Source organism: Ruditapes philippinarum, unplaced genomic scaffold (genome assembly GCF_026571515.1).
Source record: "Ruditapes philippinarum isolate M1 unplaced genomic scaffold, ASM2657151v2 ctg1766_1_1_1_1, whole genome shotgun sequence".
NCBI lineage: Eukaryota > Metazoa > Mollusca > Bivalvia > Venerida > Veneridae > Ruditapes > Ruditapes philippinarum.
Genome location: NW_026863198.1, coordinates 101,256 through 125,872, shown reverse-complemented (window position 1 = coordinate 125,872; position 24,617 = coordinate 101,256). Strand labels below are relative to the sequence as shown.

General features: G+C 32.5%; 1 protein-coding gene across 1 annotated transcript; it reads right to left on the bottom strand.

Moving 5' to 3' along the window:
• Nucleotides 1-10,642: 10,642 nt before the first annotated feature.
• LOC132721448 (protein unc-93 homolog A-like) lies at nt 10,643-24,343 on the bottom strand. The gene is made up of 7 exons (XM_060705755.1): nt 24,129-24,343; nt 16,548-17,124; nt 14,102-14,253; nt 13,344-13,580; nt 12,947-13,082; nt 12,127-12,258; nt 10,643-11,909 (listed from the first exon to the last, which is right to left on the bottom strand). The coding sequence occupies exons 2-7, from the start codon at nt 17,101-17,103 to the stop codon at nt 11,677-11,679; spliced, it is 1,446 nt and encodes a 481-aa protein (XP_060561738.1). The 5' UTR covers nt 17,104-17,124; nt 24,129-24,343; the 3' UTR covers nt 10,643-11,676.
• Nucleotides 24,344-24,617: the final 274 nt, after the last annotated feature.

The following is a 24,617-nucleotide window of genomic DNA, read 5'->3' as shown; positions in this document are numbered from 1 at the left end:
TTTTTTAAGATGGCAACTCGAGAATTTTTTAAAACGGTAAACTTCAAATAAGTTAAAATGAACAGTTTTTCTGTAAAATGCTTTTATTTTCACTGTTTCCTAATTTATTTTACTTTTACGGAAAGTTACGGAAACTATCGAAGGTAAAATATTTAACGAATACTACCCAATAATAACGTTATCATCTCCGAATGTTTGTTACTTTACATACGGATTTTAGATTACATAAACCTCACTTAACAACACTTTCTGACGGAAAACCAAACAAAAGAAAATAGACATTATTCAATATCTCTCATGTGTGTCTGTTCTTTCTCAAAAAAATCTTTGCATCTAGTCGTTTTAATTTTAATGTTACATTTTTCTCTTTACATACATATATTTAGCGGTATATATAAATCCGTAATATTATCACAATATGAACACAGCGATGCAAAAGGTTTGATCCATGAGTTCTTTCAACATTGGCAATCGGTTCCGCCCTAAAATATTATTAATTAAACTCCTTAAATAATAATTAGACAGTGTACATACCAGAAGGAAGCAAAGTAGAGCAGCTAATTATAAGGAACGAACATGCAGTTAGGAACATATAAATTGTAAAATGTATTACTTACAAAGAGATAATTAAAAGGAGTAAGGTAGTGATTAGTTTGAAGGAATTTCAAATAGATGTGACAAATAGTATTTGTATGTAGAAATATTAACATGTTAACGGAAACCTTAGAGGGACCGTTTTCATTTCCATTCTAAATGTGTATGTGCGCTTTTAATATTTCATTGTAAATCATAACTATCTTCTTTTTTCAATGCCTTGTGTCACACCATTCTACCATTCTTTCTTTTTATTATTTTTCATTTTACTATTTTACTTCTTTAGGCATTTAAGGACAAGAGCAGCCCTATAGAAAATATTTTTGAAGAATACGTACATTGATAATTATGATTGACATTCTTTTTTCAATGCCTTGTATCACACCATTCTACCATTCTTTCTTTTTATTACTTTTGATTTTATTTTTTTACTACTTTAGGCAGTTAAGGAAAGAGCAGCCTTATAGAAAATATTTTTTAAGAAAACATAGATAATCATGATTGACATTCTTTTTTTTTTCAATGCCCTGTATCACACCTTTCTACCATTCTTTCTTTTTATTACTTTTTATTTTATTTTTTTACTCCTTTAGGCAGTTAAGAAAAGAGCAGCCCTATAGAAAATGTTTTGAAGAATACATAGATAATTATGAAATACGTAGATCTTTAAACACCGAAACCCGAGTTATTTTGATAACAAACATGTGAACATATACCGTGCAATATTTTACCATAACGCACCAGGAATAGAGAAAAAGACAGTCATCTTGGTATTGAAAGACATCTTAGAATCTGAACACACTATATATAAAACTTAATTTGTTTCTCCTCGAATGTGGTACCTTTAAATAGATAAAAACTAAAATGTTAAATAAATACTTTTATTATCCAAATGCCTACAAAATGGAAGAATTATTCAACTCTAAAGATCAGGCTTAATAAGTAAAACTAGCTTTACTTTGTAAGAATATTTTGTCAGTTAAATTAAAGTTTGTCCCTCATATTTTTATATTTTCTCAAACAAATGAAAATAGATAAATAGATAAATTAACTACACATATACAATGTTTTTGCAAACAAGTATTAAACTGATTAAAATTCCATAAAATATCAATTTTACTTATGATGAAAATTCTGAAATCTGAGGCGTCGTACGTATACATGGCGTAAATGCGAGAACAGCTGGTGTGTTGTTCCGGATCAAGTTAAAATAACGCACGATTTAGACTCTCGATCTGTTTTTATAGCAAAAATCTCTGTTATAAAATGCACGTTGATGCATTTTTACATTGTTTCAGATTATAGATTATGTCTGGGACTAAAAGTGTATCTTTCTGTCCCATATTATGTACAGTGTCCGGGACCCACGATTGAAAAGGAGTTAATATTAACAACGAGCTAGATAAATACCTGCCATAGTAGACTGTTATCAAATGGCTTCAGTAGAACTTACACATATAAATAGACCTATGTTTCTATATTTAGAAATGAATTTACAAAAACCTTTCAAAATTTAAGTTATAAGTGTGTTTTAGGTTTACTCAAGTTCATTTTTGGTCACTCGGGCAATACACAACATATCACATATTTTAAACAACATCTAACACATAAAAACAGAAACAAACCAAAACAAATGACGAAACTTGGATTTGAACACTGTGCATATTATTTGGGAATATAACCCCTATAGTTCACAGTTTCATGAATATATGAATTTGTTAACATTTGCTTGTTTAACTCTGATATATGGTGTCCAGAAAAAAGTTGAGACCTTGAAGGATAAGTAATTTTGCATGTATTTAACGAGTCATTTTCTTTTGTTTAATTCTTTTAAATGTTTTATTTGTTTTTGCATTTGCTATTTTTTGTCCTTTTTTTCTTGGTTGTTTTTGCAGTTACCGAATGAATATTTTGTCATCACAACGGTGAAATAGAGGTTAACATATAGTAGACTATTCGTACCGAAATGAAGAATGTCCTAACTACATGTATTTCTCTAAATTTCTTTTTAAAAATTTGGCCTATCTATATAAATTATCGAAAGATGCACTGTGTCAAAAATGTTCTGCTCAATCCCTAGGAAGACATGTAATAGCCGAGGACGTTCCGAAAAATGTTCTGTTTTGACCATGTTGATAACCTATCCAAAGTTTAAATTTGGTATACATTGTATTTGTTTATCCTGTTGAAATATATCCGCACCAGTCTTTTCAGACAAATTGGTTCAAATGTCAGCTTCGAGGCCCAGGGATCGTGCTACGTAGACCCGAGAGTAACTGGAGTCGTGACCACTTTCCCTCATATAATGACAACAGCAGTAGTTTGGGCCAGGGAGCAGACTGTAGTGAAGTTCAAAATCGCAACTTTTCCGCCCTTTCGGTAATTAAGTCTTTTTATGGACACTAACAGGGATGTTCTAATTGTTCTCGCGTCTTTGCAAAAAAAAAAAAAAAAACAACAAAAAAACACGGAATTAAATCGACGACATCAGACGGCAAGAATCGACATAATCTTCCAATAGGCTTCGCTGGTTTAAATAAAAGAATTTTTCGTCAAAAATGAGTTGTCATGCCAACCAAAGAAACATAAGCGTGTGTGGATAATTCGTTATAATTCGCCTGACATATTTCATTATAGATCTAACAAAGGAATATTATTAATAAATATTTCTTTCAACTATGATAATTAAATGAAGGTGAATGAGAGGGCATGTACGTAGGAATTTAAATCTCTGGAATAGATGCTATCTGAAACAAAAATAAAAGAACAAACAACATCATTAGCTAGAGTACTTTAGCATTGTATTGACGTCAAAGTTTTATTTTTATGGACAGTTTGATGAGTTTTTGACCTTCGCAAGATCCTCAACATAAACTTAGTAATTCAATCGGAACATATCCTCGGCTATTATCTATAATAACCTTAGGGCCGAAAAGCTGCGACTGCTTCATAATTATGTATGCATCATTCTCGTCAACAAGTCTACTTTTATCACTAAAGTTTCTATATGTTATTTCATGATTCTTTAAATTTTATGTACTTATGTAGGAACATATTTTGGTAATTTCAATCTATTTGTAGGCTATCATGTAATTATACACACATTTCAATAACAATAAAAAGGCTGGACAGGGAAGGTTCAGCATATACATGTATATTAATAGTATAATGAAACACATAAAGTATATGTTTCTTGTTAAAAAAGAAAAAGATCATCTTCAGGTGATATCGAATGTTTTATTAAAGTAATCTAAATTATTAAACGCCCATGATCGTTTTTTTTTAATTTATTTAATTTTTTGTGTGCGAGTTTTTTTTTTTTTTTTGTTGGGTTTAATTAACATAACTGTCAAATGGCAACTTTCATGCTTAACTGGTGCAGGAAGACCTCAGCTGCCCCTCGGTACATTATTTCAGGCACGGGTACCCGAGTAGAATAACCAACGTTCTGTAAGCTTGCATGGTATTTAACTCTCAAAAAATGATCAAAAACTCACAGCGATAAGAGACAAGTGGTTTTTGAAATCAAAGTTCTAAACCATTCGGTCACAGACGTAATTTCAAGAAATAATATACGACGTGAAGGGTATGTGATCATGAGGCATTTGTTTAAGGTAACACGGGTCACCGATACTGATTAAATGTTATTGATTTTTTTACATCTTTCAATTTGAAAAAAAATAAAAATATAGAATCTACCGACTTTATGTAAAATATTTGCCGATTCCTATGGTACATAACTTTCCATTAATAGTAACCCTTTTACTTCTCCCGTTATGATCGCAGAATTTTTTCTAAGCGGCAATATTTTGATGAAAATATTCGGCAAAATTGTCACAATGCCTGCAACCTTTAACCTCATGGCCCCGTGTTCACTAAGAAAAGACCAGGGTCAGGATCAAATGATCTTGATTCTATTTTCTTTGTTTTATAAAACTTAAATTGATCATATTTGCTAGAATAAGAATAAGAATAAAATAAGGTTCAATTTTAGGATCAATTTAAAGGGATACTCAGGCAAAATAATGGCAAAAATATAAAAATGATTTTCTGTACTCAAATCACCCTAAAATGACATTTCCTAAAGTCCCAGCATGAATTTCTGTATAAATTCTATATATTTTGGGTTTGAAGTTTAAATATATCTATATATGTTGAACGAAATTTTGACGCGAACAGAATCACCGAATAGTTTAAAAACAAGTCATGCGATTTGAACAAACCCTGGAAGTTACAATAACAAATATTGTGGATAATGTATGATTGAAACAAGTCTAAGTAATTGATTTGACATGTTTTTTAACGTTTCCAGAGAACAGAGTGACAACTATTGTGAAATTTTAGCGCTCTAACCTGACCCACGCGGGTCAAGTTAGGAAAACACCATTTTATTCTTTATATGGAGAAAAGTTTTGTTTCTTTGACTGTTTAGTGTATTCATTTTGAGGACATTTACAGAATAATGAATGAAAATTTCAAAACTAAGAAATGAAAATTTTGCCTGTGTCTCCCTTTTTTTAAGATCAATATTTGGATCAACTTTAAAATGCTCATTTATTACTTCTAAAATTTCATAATTATGCTACTTCAAGTCCAATTTTATTAAGTTAATACTAAATATTTCAACTGTGAGGATCATTAATGGAAAATTATTGAGTTTTTTTTTTCAATTTGACCCTGATCATGATCCTGAAATCTTTGTGAACACGGGGCATGCATTAAAACGTCGCTAATCAAATTAAGATTTGAAGAAAACTATACTGTAGCATTGTTAAATTACAAATTGAATTGCAACAATTCAAGATGTGTATTGTCTTGCAGATGGCGATACGTTAAAAGAATTGAAGACATGTTTTAATTAGTTTGTGATGCATGAGGAAAATGTCATAGATCGAGTGGAAACTAGACGCATGAAAAACCGGAAGCATAACGCTTTTGCTGTTTTAGTATAACAGCATATTTCCGACCTTAGGGTTCGATTATATTGGTGGATTAATTAGCTTGGTTATTTAAGGAATGTACTATTTTGATATTAGGTCAGGTATTGCATTGTAACATTGCCAGCGATTGGCTGAAAAAAGTGTAGGGAAAACCGTATGATTCAATTTATACATGAGGTGATTGGATGAAAATGGGGTATTTTTAAGTATAAAAACTAATTTAGAAAGTAACACTACATTGTTTCTGAAGATAATCAAATATTTCATGAGTCTCTCTATATATGATAGTTTTGACTTAGATATTTGCATTTATAAAAAGTGTGTGTCAGTCCTGTCCTCAGCAGAAAATTCAATGAAATAGGGGGTCATTTTGCAAAAAAATTGGTTGGCTACCCCTATATAACAGGAACATTTTTATGTGTCAGGCATTTCATTCTGCTAGGGAAATCACCTCTTTAGCATGAAAACTTAATTTTAAGGTAGGATTAGGGACCATTTCTTATAATATAAGTCTATGGAAATATCAATGTGAGTGCCTGACCTATTAATATACTAAGACTTAAATTCTAATATGATTCGTGATATTTCTTCTGTACCTTTGTGCGACAAAATTAACAACTACAGGCTAAATAGGAAATTCCTATACGTAACAAGACTCAAAATCGGTGGCCGATAAACACCGCTCAGATCAATAAACAAACATTGCTGACGCCAGCATTTTACGTTACCTTCATGTGTGTATGGAAGTTAGAAAACTTTAAGATGGTTATGCTAATCTGGATGTCCTGTATCTGTGTATACATATTTAGAAATAAGAAAATTCTACAAGTCTTAAATTGTTTAAATCACATTTCAAACATTTAATATTACGAAAAAATTAATTGTAGACAATATACATATACTACACTATAATGTTATGTCTGTCTTCTTTGTTGGTTAAGATGTACTGAATGTTGTAATCTTTATGATTGTTTGTAATATGTCTATTTTTATGTTTATTGAAGGTCTTGTTGAAAAAACAACAACGAAAAACAACATTTTACAGTATAAATGTTATCTTTAATTAATAAGCTACCTTCGTTGTATTATTATTTTTATTATTATTATTATTAATATTATTATTAATATTATTATTATTATTATTTTTATTATTATTATTATTGTGATTATTATCATTATTATTATTATTATTATTATTATTATTATTATTATTATGATTATTATACAAAAGATCAATTTAGCAATATCCTGACATGCTTATAATAAACTTTTGACGTTTCCCGTAATTTCATTGGCGAATTGATTTTCACTTAAACCACGCCCTTATATAGTATGTACTATATACCACTAACTAAGCAGATTGCATTTCGCGCACAAATATGAAATTTTACATATAGATCATTCGCTAAAGATTTACATTTGTATATAGAACGTAGAAGATAATACTACAAATATGTTTCGCATCAATTGAATTTTGCTTTTGAGACGAAAAATATCAAAATCACAATATACTGACAAGGGATGCATAATCGGTGATATGATAAAAGAAATACGGTGATAAAGGACCTACTTTCATTGGATTATTTATTGTTTTATATTTGTTTTCTTCAGATAACTACATCATAGAGACGATTTTTGTCACAGAATTTTGCTTTTTACTTGACCGATATGCAGGCATACAGGGCAAAACTATTGTGTGCGATTGTTATCTTTGTAAGCGTTCGTCGCCAAGAAGCAGACGACATCAATCCGCTTGTTAAACTATGGGATCTACACGCAGAACACTGCCACACTGAATCTCTCTGCTCATTTAGACTCCAGACTCGACATTCACCATCTCAAAATACAACGTGTTGTCGCGAGTGCACGTGTGAAGCGGAATGCACGGAATTAGGCACGTGCTGTCCAGACTACCACCTACTCAATAAAATAGGCAGGTACGTTTCTTACAATGTTTCAGAATTTTCCGAGCGTTTAAAAAATATAGACCTGACACAAGACACAAATGAACATGTAAAGTGTATAGAAACTAACGGACAAAATTACATCAAAACAGACTGGAAGTCCACAGCATACAAAATGATCGCAAGATGTCCTCTACAATTCCGTGATGTGGAAATACATAGAAAATGTGCGGAGCCTAGTAATATCAGCACTTTTGAACCTGATCTTTTCATTCCAGTAACATCTAAGAAAACTTTGAGAACATACAGAAATTATTACTGTTTCCGTTGTTATGAGGAAGTGCATTTTGCAAAAGATTTCATAGAATGGCATGCGATAATGTATTGTCGGCATTCACATCAAGTTAACCTAATTGCTGTATCTCCGCACGACTTTGTGAAAACATTTATACACACAGAAGCAAAAACTAAAGACTGCCGCATGGAAATTGTTCCAGAAGAAACAGGATATCAACTATCTGACAAATGTGACGTAGTGGACTTCAAAACGTGTCCTACAGATTCGGACAAATCTTTACAAGAAATTTGTAAATCTTTTCTCCTCCCTGTAAAGCATTTTTCAAGTGTAACAATGTTTCAAACTTACAAAAATATCGCATGTTACCTTTGTCGCTCGGACAAACCGTTCGTCTCTGATTGTAATATTAACATTCCGCAACCATTAGAGTATGGATTACAGATGTACTTTAGAGAGAATCGGGACTTAACTGTTAAGCTTTTTGAAGAAGCTGAAGGAGAAACCGTGCTGAGTGTGACTGGTTTAACAGACAGAGATGACACTTGTGGTCCTAGCTACATTCAAATCATTTCAAGCCATGGCGAGGTTAGTTTTTATATCTAACCCTATAAAATTATGTATTATAAAATTCTTATTTCTTGTTTCTCTCTACTTCCAGTCTACTGCTGCTGACCAGCCTAATAATGTGCCAATAAAACACCCTCTTTCTTTTTCAGCCTAAATGTGCCCGTGTGTTATGTCCGTTGAACTACTACCCTCACCAAGGTTCCTGCTTTCCCGCATTCTCTGTCATATACGGTGCCTACTATACAGCAATGTTAGATGTCAGACGACCACAGATATATGATCAGCAAACTCTAGATACTATTAGAAACAATTACATGAAAAGAATTTTTGAAACTGCTGCGACATTATTTGTAAAATTATCATGGGGAATTTGGGAAATAGATAACACCTACGATATCCTTGCAGTGTCCTTTAATGTGGTACTTGGTTCAAATAATTACAATGACATAATGGGCATTTTCGGGCAGTTTTTGAATGCTATTTGCACAGTCGACATTGTCACGGAATCGGAGGCTTTTAGAATATCGATTTCTCAGACGAGAAATCCAAAGTTTTCTTCTCTAAATGGAATGTATTCTTTAAAGCCAATGCCAGAGTCAATCCATGGATACACGGAGCTAGATTCATCTTTGATGATGATACAACTATTTAATACCCACTTGTGCTACAGGGTTACTGTACCAATATCCGAGAAAAAATACTATATCGAAAACAGGCTACACGAAGAGTCCATACAGTATACAGAATCTGGCGATATGAAAGTGTGTATTGATGACGTCAACAATAACATCACTGACAGAAAATCGGTTTATAAGTTTGCTCATACCTGTGTCCAAACTACTGATGATTTTATGAAAGAGTACAAAATCAACAACAGGAACAATGACCAGCAAACATGGGATAAATCGGATGGTGCCACCGTTTCCGGTTCCGGTTATAATTTATTTGATAGCAGTATGAGTTTAGCTGTAGTAGTGGTTGCTGTAGCACCAATATTTATCTGATGGAAGACATTGATTGAGGAAGAAATGGATGATTCTGAGTCTCCATAGAATGACTTGGTAAACTTTCGAGTTGCAGTTAGATGAACCAAACTATTTTTTGTTGTCCATTTTGTATGTATCACTTACATGGCGAAATGTGTATACTGTATGTACCCTTTGCTGTTTAACCATTCCGACATTGAATTTGACGCTACAAACTAGAATGTTTTAAATAAGGGATGAAGCAAGAGTCAGTTATTATCAACAGTAAATGTGCACATTTTGCGTTTGTTAGTACTTTTCATTGTTTATTTTTGCATGTAACTTGATTTTGTTGGTGTTGTTGTGTGTATGCAGGTGTAATTACTGTTGTTTGGATGCTGGTTAGCAGTGTGCAGCTTACAGGGGTTTAATTTAATTTTGTTGGCCATTATGTTGATTATTATCGTCCTCGTGTTTGACGTTACAATTGGTTAGTGTCTGCTTTTAGTTTTCATGTAAACAACGGTTATCTAGCTGTTTGCTGATTTCATATTTTATGTTGGCTCTTACTAGTGTGTTATTATTTTGTCTTCGTGGTCAAAGTCAAGGTCCATTGCATTAAATTAGTATGTTTGAAGTTATTTTTAGCATTGACCAAATTTGTAGGAAAGGCAGCAACGTTATCCATCTCGCTGATAATTCTGATGACTTCACCAATTTATCTTTGAACGGTGAGTTAAACTCCATATGAACCTGTGAAATGTTTTCAATTACAAATATAATGAAAATTATAATATTTCTTAAAATAACATGAAGTTCATGAATCATATCATCAAAAGAATGTCCTCTCCTCTTTGATGAAATGACTATACGTTAAAATCAAGTCTTCCAAGTTGTTTTTAAAGCACACCAACTGAGAGAGACATAAACAAAGTACATGTATTTCTAATTTAACAATTCTACATTTTCAAAGGCGTTCCTAAAGCATTTATTTGTTACTTTTCAGCTTATTATTTAATGTAAAATCAGTTAACTTTGTAGGAAAATATAGAGACAATAGAGATTGTAATTACTACTCGTATATCATATGAGCCGCGTCACGACAAAACCAGCATAATGGGTTTGCGACCAGCATGGATCCAGACCAGCCTGCGCATCTGCGCAGTCTGATCAAACCCTATACAAACCCTATAACAAGTAGAGAAACTGATAGCGAACAGCATAGATCCTGATCAGACTGCACGGATGCGCAGGCTGGTCTGGATCCATGCTGGTCGCAAACCCACTATGTTGGTTTTGTCGTGACGCGGCTCATATATATTTTGCATCAAAGATGGGGGTTGGCCGTGCGGGGTAAGAGAAAAAACGTAAACAAACTGTCTAATGCATTTTTTAGTAAATGTTGCAAAATAATACAAAAATAGCAAACCAACTGCATCTTCATTGATACATGTTTCAGTAGGCGTGAACAATACCAATATAATAACAATGTATAATGTGATGATCATTTCCTTTCGCAATATAACACACATATATGTAAAATATTGAGCTTACGCCCACTTTATCTATAATTTAAAGAGCTATGTCTTGACTAAACATTTGATATGTCTGACATTGAATATCGTGACAAAAAATTACTCATTTAAAAAAAAACAAAAACAAAAAAAAAAACTCAGCAAAATAATCTGACCTCATACATGTAATAACAATTGCGTTTCGTCCTCTTAGATGCATAAGCCTGGAGGCAGCACGTCAACGGCCGGTGGTTGTCCTTTAATGTTTAAGCTAGACATAATTGGTGATTTTATTTTCATTTAAATGTTGTTCTTTCACAACAACACGTTTAATTTGGCAAGTGCTGTTTATTGTCTATCTAATTTTATCACACACCCGTGCTGCTTTTGCAACTCCGTAAAAAAAAACGGCAATGCACGGCCGTGCATATATTTTACGTGACATCATTTGCGCTTAAAGATGCGCTAAATGTTAGCGATATTGTATGCGCGTCAATGAAAAAGTCATTCTTTGTCACTGTAAACAGTTCTTATTCTGGGTATGTGATAAATAGAACATTATATTTGTGTAGATTCAATACTGAATTTATTGAACTTGACAGAGGCTCTCATAATATGTTTTTATCCAACCCGCTCAATAAATTTAGTTTTGAACCCGAATTTATTCAATATCATCTACATGTATGTCATTACTAAGGTCAGATAAATGAAGGAATCAAGTACATATTGAGCAGAACATGCATTTTTGTCTACACAAAAAAACATTTAAACTAACTAAGGTTTATCTCCACATAGACTTTTTGCTCATTGTTGATATAAATAGCGCGTTTGGCTGTGGCTCTAAGCTGTTATATGTACTTTAACACAAACATTATTCAAATATAGAAGTACAAGTTACAGTTTTGTATTAAGTTTTGGATTATTAGGATCATGACGCCTATTGGCGATTTCAACGACGCCATACAGCAACATGCCGACGCACAAAAAGCCAATGCAAATGTATATTTTGACATCGGTGCACAGAAAGTTTTGACAAGCAAATGCAATGATAAATCCGAGAGATTCCCAAAGCCGGTAATTTGCAAACGCCGCCTCAGAGTCCTTCGTCCACAACATCCCGTACAGTGCTGAAAAGGTAGAGTGAAAAACGCTTGTATTTGAATATTTTTGAGTCTTAAAGGCACAATTAGTCTCAGAAAATATATTTTTGCTCTTTTTTCATCGTCGGAAACCACTTTTTCTTTCTATTTTTATTCAGAAATGTTTTTGGAAATTTTGTTTTTCAATATTATTTTTGACCGAAATTTTTTTTTGGAAAGAAGTTTAAAAAAGACAACATTATACCGTTTATCTGCGTTTGTATAACTGCATCTCCCATGCCCCATAATGCAGCAAAAATATAGAACAGATAGACCTTCTCGTTGTCCGGTGTCCAAAGAAGAAACGTTATCTGAAGTCCACCGTGAAGCAAAAACGCTGAAACAATTCAACAAATGATTTAAATCATGCATGTTGTATCCAAAAAAGTAAATAAAGTTTTCAAAAATTATTTATTTTAAGAAATGAAACTTCACCACGCTTAATATTTAAACTGGGTTTGGACTTGTCCGTCTTTCATATCTGGACAAAACCAGTCATCATTTAGAAGGGAAAAAAGTGAATTTTGTGATCGGACTGAATAGCAAACAGTGCAGGCCATGCTCATACGATAATAATTTGTCGGCTGATCGGTCTGTGCTGGACACATGGGTGAAATCTGTTGCCGCCAGAAGGTTTAGAGTAAATACCATAAGTTGCTCCCATTAAATGTGACTATGCATGACAATCGCAACTTTTCGGCCCTTTCCGCAAGTGATTATAGATAATAGCCGAGAATGTTCCGATTATATACATCGAGTAAGTCTGGTTACCGTAAGGGGAAAGAACTCCAGACTTATGCACGAGTATGCATTTTGCAATTACAATTTAGAATAAGGACTTTTAAAAAATGTACGTTTTCATAGATATTTGTTACCGCTCTTTGTTTATATTTCAAAATGAAATAAAATACGAACAAAAGTAAGAATTGAGTGCAGCATCGTTATTACAAGTCCTTTAAAACTGAACTAAATATTCAATAATCTCGAAAAGAAAAAAGAAATATGTTTAATAATGTTTTTATCACCTAATATGAAGAATGGTGTATGCCCAACAAATTGCACTAGTCTTCCAAATGAGAAAGAACAAAGGGCATCAACAACACCGTAACATATCATCACAAAGCCTATGTCCTCTATACCTAATGCACAGGCTACAAAAGACTACAAAAAACATACAAATTAACAGGGTAATAGTTCAAACATTATATTTTTTTCTTTATACATAAATTCACAAATGAGTTTGAACAAAGCATATGTATAAAATTTGTATTTCACTTTTGAAATTGTACAACTCGATCATTTATTTGTTTAATGACCAATATGCAATGATATTTTTACATTTTTAATTCAATCCTTATCATATTTTATTTTAAGTAACTTGTTTTAAGGAGACGTTAATAGAGATATAAGTAGTTGACATACTTTTGTATAGTCCCCGGTGACAAACGCTTGCTCGATGCCGCTGTACATGGTAAGAATCACGAGAAGCTTCTGGTAGTTTGACCTCCATAGATGTTTGGCCGTCCCCAATACTAGTTTGAACGAGAACTGTCGTTGTCTTCCGTCTTCCCTGTCTAGAGTGATCGGGTCCAAGCCTACAGCTATCACAATGACGGCAAGAACAGCACAACCGATGTAAATACCACATACTTTATACACCTGGAGAAAAATAAAGCATAATTAACATTTAAAAGATTAATATGTTCAGCAATGCTTTGATCAACTGGATTAAGTTATAAATAATTATGGTTTAAATTGGCTCCTTTTTCATATACTGTATATGCCCGGCCAAAAAAGACAAATGTTAACAGAAATATTACTATACCAAAACACTTTCTGCAAGAATTTAATGGAAAATGTGCTTTCAAACAAAGTTACTTTATGTGTGTCTAGCAGTTTGTGTATTTTGGTACACGGATTAAACTTGGTTGCTCTCAAGCTTTTAATTGTATACACTAGTCAATTGTTTCCTCAGCCCTCATTCCTGCCACCATCCATGAGGCATAGCCTTAGATAGCCTTAGAAATACGTATGTCGATTTTTTACCAATCGGCTGTCGCCGCGCGGAGTTTTTGTTTTGGCGCCAAAATAGCCATAAATATTCCCTAATCTCCGCTAGTACATATGGTGTTTGTGGAGATACAATTGACTGATGCTTTAAAGACTGATCTTAGAAATACCTTCTCGATAGGTGGTTTGTCAAGGTTAGTGTTGTTCTCGTCCGACGATGGACAAAAGTTAGCTCCACATTGTTTAAGGTCTTCCGAAGTGATGTTTCCTTTATCGGCCTCATGGAACACTAGTGACGATATTAAGTTGCCCCATATCTGACCTGGATAGCAATGATAAACAATTATAACAATTTATTTACTAAGATAAAAAAAAGTTTGGTTTGTGTAGCCAATAGAATGATAAGATATTCTTAGGATAAACCGGAATTAAGATTGCATTTGTCTTGGACAATAAACAAGGGGACATACATGTATATAAGAACAATCAGGCGATTTGGCATCAGACGACTTGGCAACTCCTTGTTATGTTTTTTTTTTTACAAATCTCCAGTCCTTATAGAGATACTTGGTGTCGGAATAGAAACCTTTTCATAACAACCGCAAAAAAAGAATAAAATAAATAAAATGAAATAAATAAATAAAATAAAATAATAAGAAAAAAATCCACATATCGATAACTAAAAAGCGAGGTTCGTGACCCCTATTCTATTAGCCTAAAATGTTACTGTTTTAATATCATGCACAAGTTAAATAAATTTTATGAAACGGGGTTTCATTTTAGAACAAAAACTGTAGCAAACGTTTTTAAGCGGACGAGTTTACTTTGCCGTTGAAACAATACTTCACAAAGAGTAAATGAAACCAAAGAAATTTATTAAAATTGACTTGACCAAATTCTTTCAAACCTCTTTCATTCCAAAAACGTTAAATTAGAATTAAGAATTATAGCGAGTCTTTATCGGTTTTTGTACATTCATTTATCTAAAAAATATTTACGATGTTAAAACAAGTTTTTTTTTTTATCTCCTTTTGCCGTATCGAAAAGTTCTAGATCTCTTATCGCTACACCACCGTGAAGAGGAATTTACGACTTGTGTTGACTTGTGTACTAAAGTACGTGTCAAACAAAAAGTTTATACATGTACATGTACTTCTATTTTAATATTATACAATTATACTTATTCGCTTTGATGAAAAGAACGCAGTAAATACGATAAAAGGAACACAATTAATAGGAAAGTAGTTATAATACGTTAAAATGAACACAATTAATAATACGTAAGGAATGCAGTCAATACGTTAAAAGGTACGCAGGTAATACGTTAAAAGGAACGCAGTCAATACTTTGAATGGAACACAGTTAATACTTTTTATCACACACCCGTGCCGATTTTGCGACTCCGTAAATATGGTATTACACGGCCGTGCATATATTTTGACGTGACGTCATTAGCGTTATTCAAACAGTGTAAAGACGCGCTAAAATGCTAGCGTTATACTATAGAAGCGTCAATGAAAAATGACTCTTATTTTACCTTAAACGGTCTTTATTTTGGGTATGTGATAAATAGAATATTAAATTCGTGTAACTTCATTACTGAATTTATTGCACTCGTTGAATAAAATAATATTTTGCTCGCCAGAGGCTAGCATAAAATAATTTTATTCAACTCGTGCAATAAATTCAGTATTGAACTTATACTCATTTAATATCCTCTATGAATGGAACGCGGTCAAAACGTTAAAAGGAGCACAGTTAGCAGTGTTCCAATCCTGTAAAAACTGAAAACGAACATAATGTAGTCTAACTGCAAATCACTCGAAACAATGAATTTCACAATAAGAATTATAAAAGAACCTAAATCTGCTAAAGTTCTTTAATGGACTTGCCCAGCTTCCATTTTGAGACTGTCTATTATATATACCAGGGATATCAAGGTGAAATTTAAATGTCATGCAGCGACAGTAAAGATTCTGGTCAGACTGTACGGAAAAGCAGACGACTAACAGTGTCTAATGGCGGCAAAGGCTTATCACTTCCGCTTTCAGCACGTTATTACAATTAATCACTAGCTCAAATGACCTTATTTCCATTATGATATTTTATTTTGTAAGTTAAGTCATTGTTTAAAATCTTAAATATGTAAAATTATTTCCTCTTCTACATATTGAACCTACTTGTGTCTCTTCAATACAAAATACATGTTATCAAAATTAGGTGTATGAGTTACTCGACTTTATATGTGTACATAATTATGCAAAATAAAACAATTTTCAAACATCGAACAATATGTAAAATATGTACTGCAAATTTATGTGCATATTATATGTAATCAGTATAATATGTGCATTCATTTCTTATTGTAAAATTTGACTTAAACTTTACAGAAAATATTTTATTACCTCCCTTTATTCACATGAAATGTTAAATTCGGTAATATCTTTATAACTAATGCTTTTTTGAACCTAAAATATTGATAACTCTAAATTTGAACATCATATTTATGATTTAAAACCATAAAAAATGTGTTACAGGATCTTTAACTGTTGAGATTCTATCTTATTTAAAATCAGTGTCTATATTGGGCGTTAAATGTCAAAATAAGATTCTTACCAGACTGGAAAAGCATAAAGAAAACACCGAAGAATCTATTGATGATGTCGTCAACAGTTGCACCAGTCTGTTGAGCGTACCACGTGGCGGTTTCCGTGAGGTACGTGCACTTAGCCGACCAAAGTGGCGCGGCGCCGAAACCAAGAATTATGGCTGATGGCACGATAGTGCCCCATATGGCATAAAAATTTGCTCCCATATAAAGAATATAGCAAAGCATGGAACCAAACACTGTCCACTTGCAACCAAGTCTGCCGATGATAAACGGTGGCGTGAACATGCAACTTACAACAAGGGCTCCGTAGATGACAGAAAGCCCTCCTACACCCAGACCATCGTCTTTGTTCAAACTACTCTGGAGGTTAGCCAGTGAGTTAAAAGATGTGAAAAGACACAAAAATCCGAAACTGACTACCAATAGGTTCTTTATAATTCGCGCTTTTGACATTTTGACTTCTGCAGGTTGTTTTATAGTGGGGGTCAAGGTCACCCCGGAACTGCCAAACTGAGCTTGAGCTTCCTTCTCCTTTTCGCTGATTACATTTGAAAACTCCATGGTTACACACCGATCTTCAACCTAGAAAAAATATAGAAAATTTCATCACAATCACAAAAGTTTTTGCAAACTGTTTGGTACCAGGCCAGTTGACGAGAACAAAAGCGTCTTGACAGTTACCAAATCCTTTGACAGTTACACCACTTTATTGCGTTTTTTTCCCCGAAAAAATTGGTTAAAGTTCAAAAACGAAAGCAGACGACATTTCAGCGGACGCCATTTTCTCAATATGCAAAGGGTAAATGAATATGTAAGTAATATTTTGTTGTCTTATCTGAATGTATTTGAATCACCGATAACTTATCTACTAGCATGTAACAACAAAAATAATTTATCTAATGATATCGACCTTACCGGCTGATTTAAAGTAAATCATGCTTGGTGAATTTATAGCTACAAGATCTTGTGATTTATAGTGAATAATGCAACGTGACCTTATGATTTATAGTTACAAGATCTCGTGATTTACAGTAAAAAATGCTACGTGACCTTATGATTTGTAGCAACAAATCTCGTGATTTAAATTAAATCATGTTACGTGACATTATGGTTTATAGCTACAATATCTCGTGATTAATAGTAAATCATGCTACGTAACCTTATGATTGTTTACTGCAAGATCTTGTGATTTATAGTAAATCTTATGATATATAGCTACAAATTCTCGTGATTTATAGTAAATCATGCTACGTAACCTAATCATTTATAGCAACAAGATCTCGTGATTTATATCAAATCATACAAATTGACCTTAAAATTTACAGCTACAGGATCTCGTGATTTACAGAATATCATGCTACGTGATCTTATGATTTACAGCTAAAGGATCTCGTGATTTATATTACAGGCAGTATATCATGCTACGTGACCTTATGATTTACACCTACAAGATCTCGTGATTTATAGTAAATCATACGAATTGATCTTAAAATTTACAGCTATAGGATCTCGTGATTTATAGTAAATCATGCTACGTGACTTCAAGATTTACAACTACAAGATGACGTGTTTTATAGTTAATTATGCTACGTGACTTCATGATTAACAGCTACAAGATTTCGTGTTTTATAGTAAATCATATTACGTGACCTTATTATTTACAGCTACAAAATATGGTGATTTATAGTAAATCATACAAATTGACCTTAAAATTTACAGCTACAGGATCTCGTGATTTAAAGTATATCAAGCTAAGAGACTTTATGATTAACAGCTACAAGATTTCGTGCTTTATAGTAAATCATATTACGTGATCTTATTATTTACAGCTACAAAATATGGTGATTTACAGTAAATCATACGAATTGACCTTAAAATTAACAGCTACAGGATCTCGTGATTTATAGTTTATCATGCTACGTGACCTTATGGTTTAAAGCTACAAGATATCGCGATTTATAGTTAATCATGCTACGTAGCCTTATGATTTAGAACTACAGATCTCGCGATTTATTTTAAAGCTACAGGATTTCGTGATTTATAGTATGTTATGCTACGTGGCCTTATGATTTACAGCTACAGGATCTCGTGATTTATAGTAAATCATACAAATTGACCTTAAAATTTGCAGCTACAAGATCTCGTGATTGATAGTATATGCTACGTGCATTTATGATTTATAGCTAGAAAATCTCGCGATTTATATTTAATCATGTTACGTGGCCTTATGATTTAGAACTACAAGATATCGTGATTTATTTTACAGCTATAGGTCTCGTGATTTATAGTATATTATGCTACGTGACCTTATGTTTTATAGGTACAATATATCGTGATTTACAGTTAATAATGCTGCGTGGCCTTAGGTTTTACAGCTACAAGATCTCGTGATTTATAGTTAATCATGCTACGTGACCTTATGATTTACAGCTACAAAATCTCGCGATTTATAGAAAACCATGCTTTAAGTGAAGATGTGTCTTATAGTGAACCATGCTTCATTAATATGCATGATCTTGTGATATAAAGTAAAATGATGTGATTTATAGTAAATCATGTTATATTATCTTTTGGTGTAAAGAATACCATGCTGATTAGTTTGTGATTTATAGTAAACCATACTTAAAGGGAGTCCACTGAGGTTTTTTGACATGACGGGACTGGACATATTTTTTTGAGATTATTACTCTACTTGGTGTAGATCTATACTAATAACTTATGTGCAAAAGTTCAGATCATTAGCTCGTTCCGTTTTTCCAAAATAATAATTATAATAGTGAAAAATGACTCAAAATTGAAAAGCGTTTAAACGCTTTCACTCGAATCGGACAGAGAATAGCACAAACATAGTTACGATTTTCAATGTATTTACTGTATTTTTCTTAGTTTTATTTTATTTATATTTCTGTTTTAATAGCTCGTAATGATCTATGTGAAAAATTAAAATTTAATGTTTTTAGGCTTATTAACCTCAGTGGAGTTCCTTTAATTTTTATGCCAGTATTCATGGTCTTCACTGTTCACTGTTCACAGTGCGTATTTTGAAATTTTCACTTAAATAGTGTATGGTTTTATCCAGATTGAAAGACGGACACGTACATGTGTGATATTAATAAAGCTAATCATAGTTTTGTTATGTTTTATCTTAAAGGCCAAATATGTCTCAGAAATGGTTTTATTTTTATTTATCAAATGCCTTTTGCCTTTGGTGTTCTGTCGATTGTTTTTCAATATGTAACTCATTGGCCAATCACCTGAGCCATCTTTTTCTGGCAATAGTACAATTATAATAATTTAGTGATTAGTATAGATATCGGAATACTACTTTGTTCACAATTGGCTACTTTATCATATCTTATTTCACATTCAGTGCTACTTTCTTGTGGTGATAAGCATTCAACACGCCCTTAAACTATTATACTAACGTTATAAAACGTGTATTTACCATTTCTACGGCAAGAAATGTATTCTTTTCTCAGGGGTAATGTGCCTTTAATCATAATAAAGTTGATATTTACCTACGGTCTTATCAGCTTTATTAAAACGAGGAAGTGAAGTTTGAGGTTCTTTCGTACAGATATTTCGTCAGCACATTGTTTTGAATAATCTCTGCACATATTTATTATCTACACACTCGTAAATATTGATCAGTTCGATTTAATTGATCATTCTACATGATTTACTACACTTTTACTGCCCACATTGTTCAATTTAGAGACATTCGAATCGTACTTTGATGTGGCAAATATAAACACTTGAACAAGGCGGCTGATAAAACAAACAAAATTGATTCTTCTTTCTCGGAAAACAGTGTTTGAACTAAATATGTCTGATGTCGTTTGAAATTATCTAGTTTTTAAATTTATAATAAGGTATTGTAAATATTTACTTGTGCTAAATATATAGACATTTTTCGATTTATTTGATTCTTTCTTTGGTTTCCTTAAAAAATGAACGATTCGTTAAATCGTACAAATATAATATTTCAATCAATTCGAGTACAGCAATACAACGCAATATCAAATATTCAAACAGCTCGGTAACGCCGTAGTAATTTGTTGCTCTATATGATCCTGCCTAGACGAAAACGTGATAACTTTTTATCAACATCTTTGACATCTAATAATAACATGAGCAATATACGGTGATATGCACCATTTATACGATAAAGTACGTATACAGTTCACGGAAAACTGTATTCATGATGGCACAGTCACCGTATACAGCTCACGTGCAAGTTGTATAAACACCGTTAGCTGTATACGGTGCACCGCAACGCTAAATGTTTTAGCTGATAAAGTTTGTATACTTTAAGTCTTTAACTGTTAGCACGCTGAATTTCCCATATGGACTTGTCAAGCTTCCATTTCAAGAACTGAACATTATCAAGTTTGAGAGTATCTAGATGAAGTTTTTAAATAGTTCACCCAACAGTATATAGCCTGGACAGACTGCACGGGCATGCAAGCTGGCCTGGCTCTGTTCTGGTGGCAAAGTCTAGTCGCTTTCGGCTCGGTAATCTAACCACAATATATACCGCGTTAATTAACTCACCGTGGTATATTTCAACTATCGTTGCAGGTCAAGGGTTTATACTTTATAGTAACTGAGCCATAAAATGAAATTTGCTAATGTTATGTAGATTTTAATGTAGATAAATTTGCCATTTGTATTTGATCTACTAGTACATCAAGAAATATCAAAAGGATTTCAACATAATTGTAATTGTCAGGAAAATCATTATTTTATTATAGAGTCGTAAATGTTTCTGCAAACGTTTTTCCTTTAAATTTCAATGCGAGTTTACTAGATATAAAGTTTAAGAAACAATCATGTAAATGTACCAATGAAGAAAAATAGTCACATGGTACATTTTTGTATATATGATATCTGAAACGTAACTTATATATACTCGATATCATTAGATAGAAAAAAAAATTAATTTGCACATCATGTAGTCCTGACATATGGTTTCATATTATTGCATGGTCAATGGAATATTTTTTATAATAACAGACAAAATAGTATCACCTGTGAAGTAGTCACTCTTATGAATGAAACGTATTAAAATAATAGATACATACAATTATATGGTGTCATACTTTTGTATTACAAGATGTTATGTGTTTGATGACAAAACAACAACAACAACAATTAAAAAATATCATGAAAAGGGCGAACTCATTACCGTAAGAAATAAGTCCCAAAAAATGATCGTTTATGCCAACTGTTCAACTCGCAGTATCCAGAAAAAAGTTTTGTGGGAAGGGAAAAGTACTTAAATATATTCATATAGATAGGTATATAAAGCAATGATCCTTATATATTTAAAGCTCATCAAACAATGCATGTATGTGTAATAAATTTACCTGCTTTATTTGTTTGTAAATTGGATTAGCCTGATTTTGAATTTGGAACGGTCCATTTGAAGTTTTAGGGATTTCAATATAAAAAATACAGAAAGAGTTTTGGCTGCCAACAATATGGAGCCTAGTCAGGGTGCGCGGAGCTGCAGGCTGTGCTGGCTAACGGTGGTTAAAGCTAATAACATTCGGTTCCAGCAGGGGTAAGGGTTAAAAGTTCAGCAAAAAGTCTGCGCAAACAATTTGAATCACATAAACGAAAGGCGTTCAATGAATACAGATTTAACTTAGACATGTAAATCATTTATCAATATTTTGATAACAAACGTGACATTTATAAATTGATATTTGAACATTTTTGGAGATATTCATAGTAAAGTTTCGGGTATGTTTCTATATACAGCTCATGTAACAAATGCGTTTGCCAAATTAGATTGGCAACTGGTCTTTATCTTAAGTTTCATAATTGTATATCTCCTGATATTCACCGAGATATGTTCAAAGCACTGACCATGAATTTATTGCCTCATGTTCAAACATTGATCATGAATAAATTGCCTCATGTTCAAACATTGATCATGAATAAATTGCCTCATGTTCAAACATTGATCATGAATAAATTGCCTCATGTTCAAACATTGATCATGAATAAATTGCCTCATGTTCAAACATTGATCATGAATAAATTGCCTCATGTTCAAATCACTGACCATGAATAATTTGGCTTGTGTTCAAAGCACTATCCATGAATATATTGCCTTATGTTCAAAGCATTGACCATTTGCTTTATGTTCAAAGCACTGACCAGGATTACATTCCCTTATGTTCAAAGCACTGGTTATGAATAAAAGCCTAAAGTTCAAAGCATTAAGCAAATTTGAAATTCTTACATGGTTTTATCTTTATCATATTTCTAATGCGTATTTGAACATTTTCTTTCACGTTGTTAAGCTGCATATAAATGTATAATATGTTCGTATCCACATCCTTATACATGTAATCGTTTTTATGCTTATGAATTTATTCAGGACGCTTTGACATGATCTGTTTTTACTCTTCAAACTTGAACACATCAAACTTGAACACATCAAGCTTGTTGATGGTGTTCAATAGCCAATGCATGGCCACCGCTGAGAGCGATAAAACCTGCCATCCTTCACCACACAAAATATGAACTTATCAGTTTTTCAATCTGGACAAAACTTCTATCGATTATAGAAAGACAAATAGAAACAACAAAAAAAACAAAAAACAAAAAAACCAACAAAAAAACAATAATATTTACTAAATGATACTAGTAATTGAACACTGCAGACCTAAACCAGACGGCAGGTGTGTGCCGGAAGATCTTGGTCTTCACTGGTCGCATGGGTAGAATTGTTTTACCTCCAGCACATGCTAAGGGTTTGGTATTATACTTAAAGGCACATTATGCCTCAGAAACGAAAATGTGTTTACTTTTCTGGAAAGGGCAAATATGTTTTTTAAAATATTCAAATAATGGTTTTAGAGCATGTAAGATGCTTGTTACCTGAAGAAAATAGAGATAAATGTGAAATAAATTGTCGTAAATGTAGCAAAATGTAAACAACGTGTAGCATTTTGACTTCAATACAAAATACTTCATCACTATTACTGTACTTATTGCCAAAAAGCAACAGATTTTTTAAAAATGGTTCATATAATTGGTTAATGAGTAAGTTTTTGGAAACCATGAATGTACTCAAAAAAATGAAAAGCTTTTGAAGAATAAGAATAGAAGCATTTCTGAGGCATACTGGGCCTTTAAGAAAACATGAAAGACTTTTAAATTCTATAAGAGTTTTAACTTTTTTTGGCGTAAAACTGCGCATACGGAGAATAATCAAACGTTCTGAATAAATTGTGAGAAATATTTAATACGATGTTTGTCAATGAAACACCGTACTATCATTAATTATGATTATTATATATAGCTATTATTATATATTTTCATCATCATTATTATTATTATATTATCATTATTATTATTATTAGTAGTAGTAGTATTAGTATAAGTATTAGTACATGTATTATTATTAATATTTAATATCATAAATCACCTGCACTATGTCTGAAATACAGTGCAAAAGTATATGATAAAAGTATTATATGTAATAAAATTTTTTGAAAATAAATTGAATTAAAATAACACCAAAGAAACGCAACTCAAAGACTATCTATTTAAAAGAAATATATACTTACAGTGAAATATGCCGCTTTAAAGGCTTAGAAAATATTTTTCCCTGTCTTTTTTTTTCTAAAATATTTTTTGACACAAAGAAAGCTTAACTTTGACAAGAATATTTTTAATTACTGCAATTCACGCGACACTGATGATGACATCTCCAAAGTTGTCCCCGGTACTCTTACTTGTAAGTCTTGAGCGAGATAACGCTCGGCGAAATGCACGTCACTGTATAAACATTCTATAAGATAAGTAGCATGTAGGTTTAGAACAGGATTATTTAACTTTATTTGGGCAGAAATTCCTTTCTCAGGTGCGGTTGTTATATTCACATTAGCGATCGTAAAATGACAGGAAACCAACCCTGATTCAAGGCTGAAGATTTACATTTTGTCTAATACCGTTTGTATGAGAACGGTTTTTGTTTATTGCAATAAAATTAAATCGTGACGACCCTTTATAAATAAAAAGGTCCATCCTAAAGAATTAGAAATAATAAACAATAC

Bases quoted from the DNA above. Each gene is read 5' to 3' on its own strand.
- LOC132721448 (XM_060705755.1), bottom strand. From the start codon at position 17,103: ATGGAGTTTTCAAATGTAATCAGCGAAAAGGAGAAGGAAGCTCAAGCT. The intron at 14,254-16,547 runs GTAAGAATCTTA...ATTGCTATCCAG, and splicing joins CTTTATGCTTTTCCAGTCTG to GTCAGATATGGGGCAACTTA. The intron at 13,083-13,343 runs GTATGTCAACTA...TGTTTTTTGTAG, and splicing joins TCACCGGGGACTATACAAAA to TCTTTTGTAGCCTGTGCATT.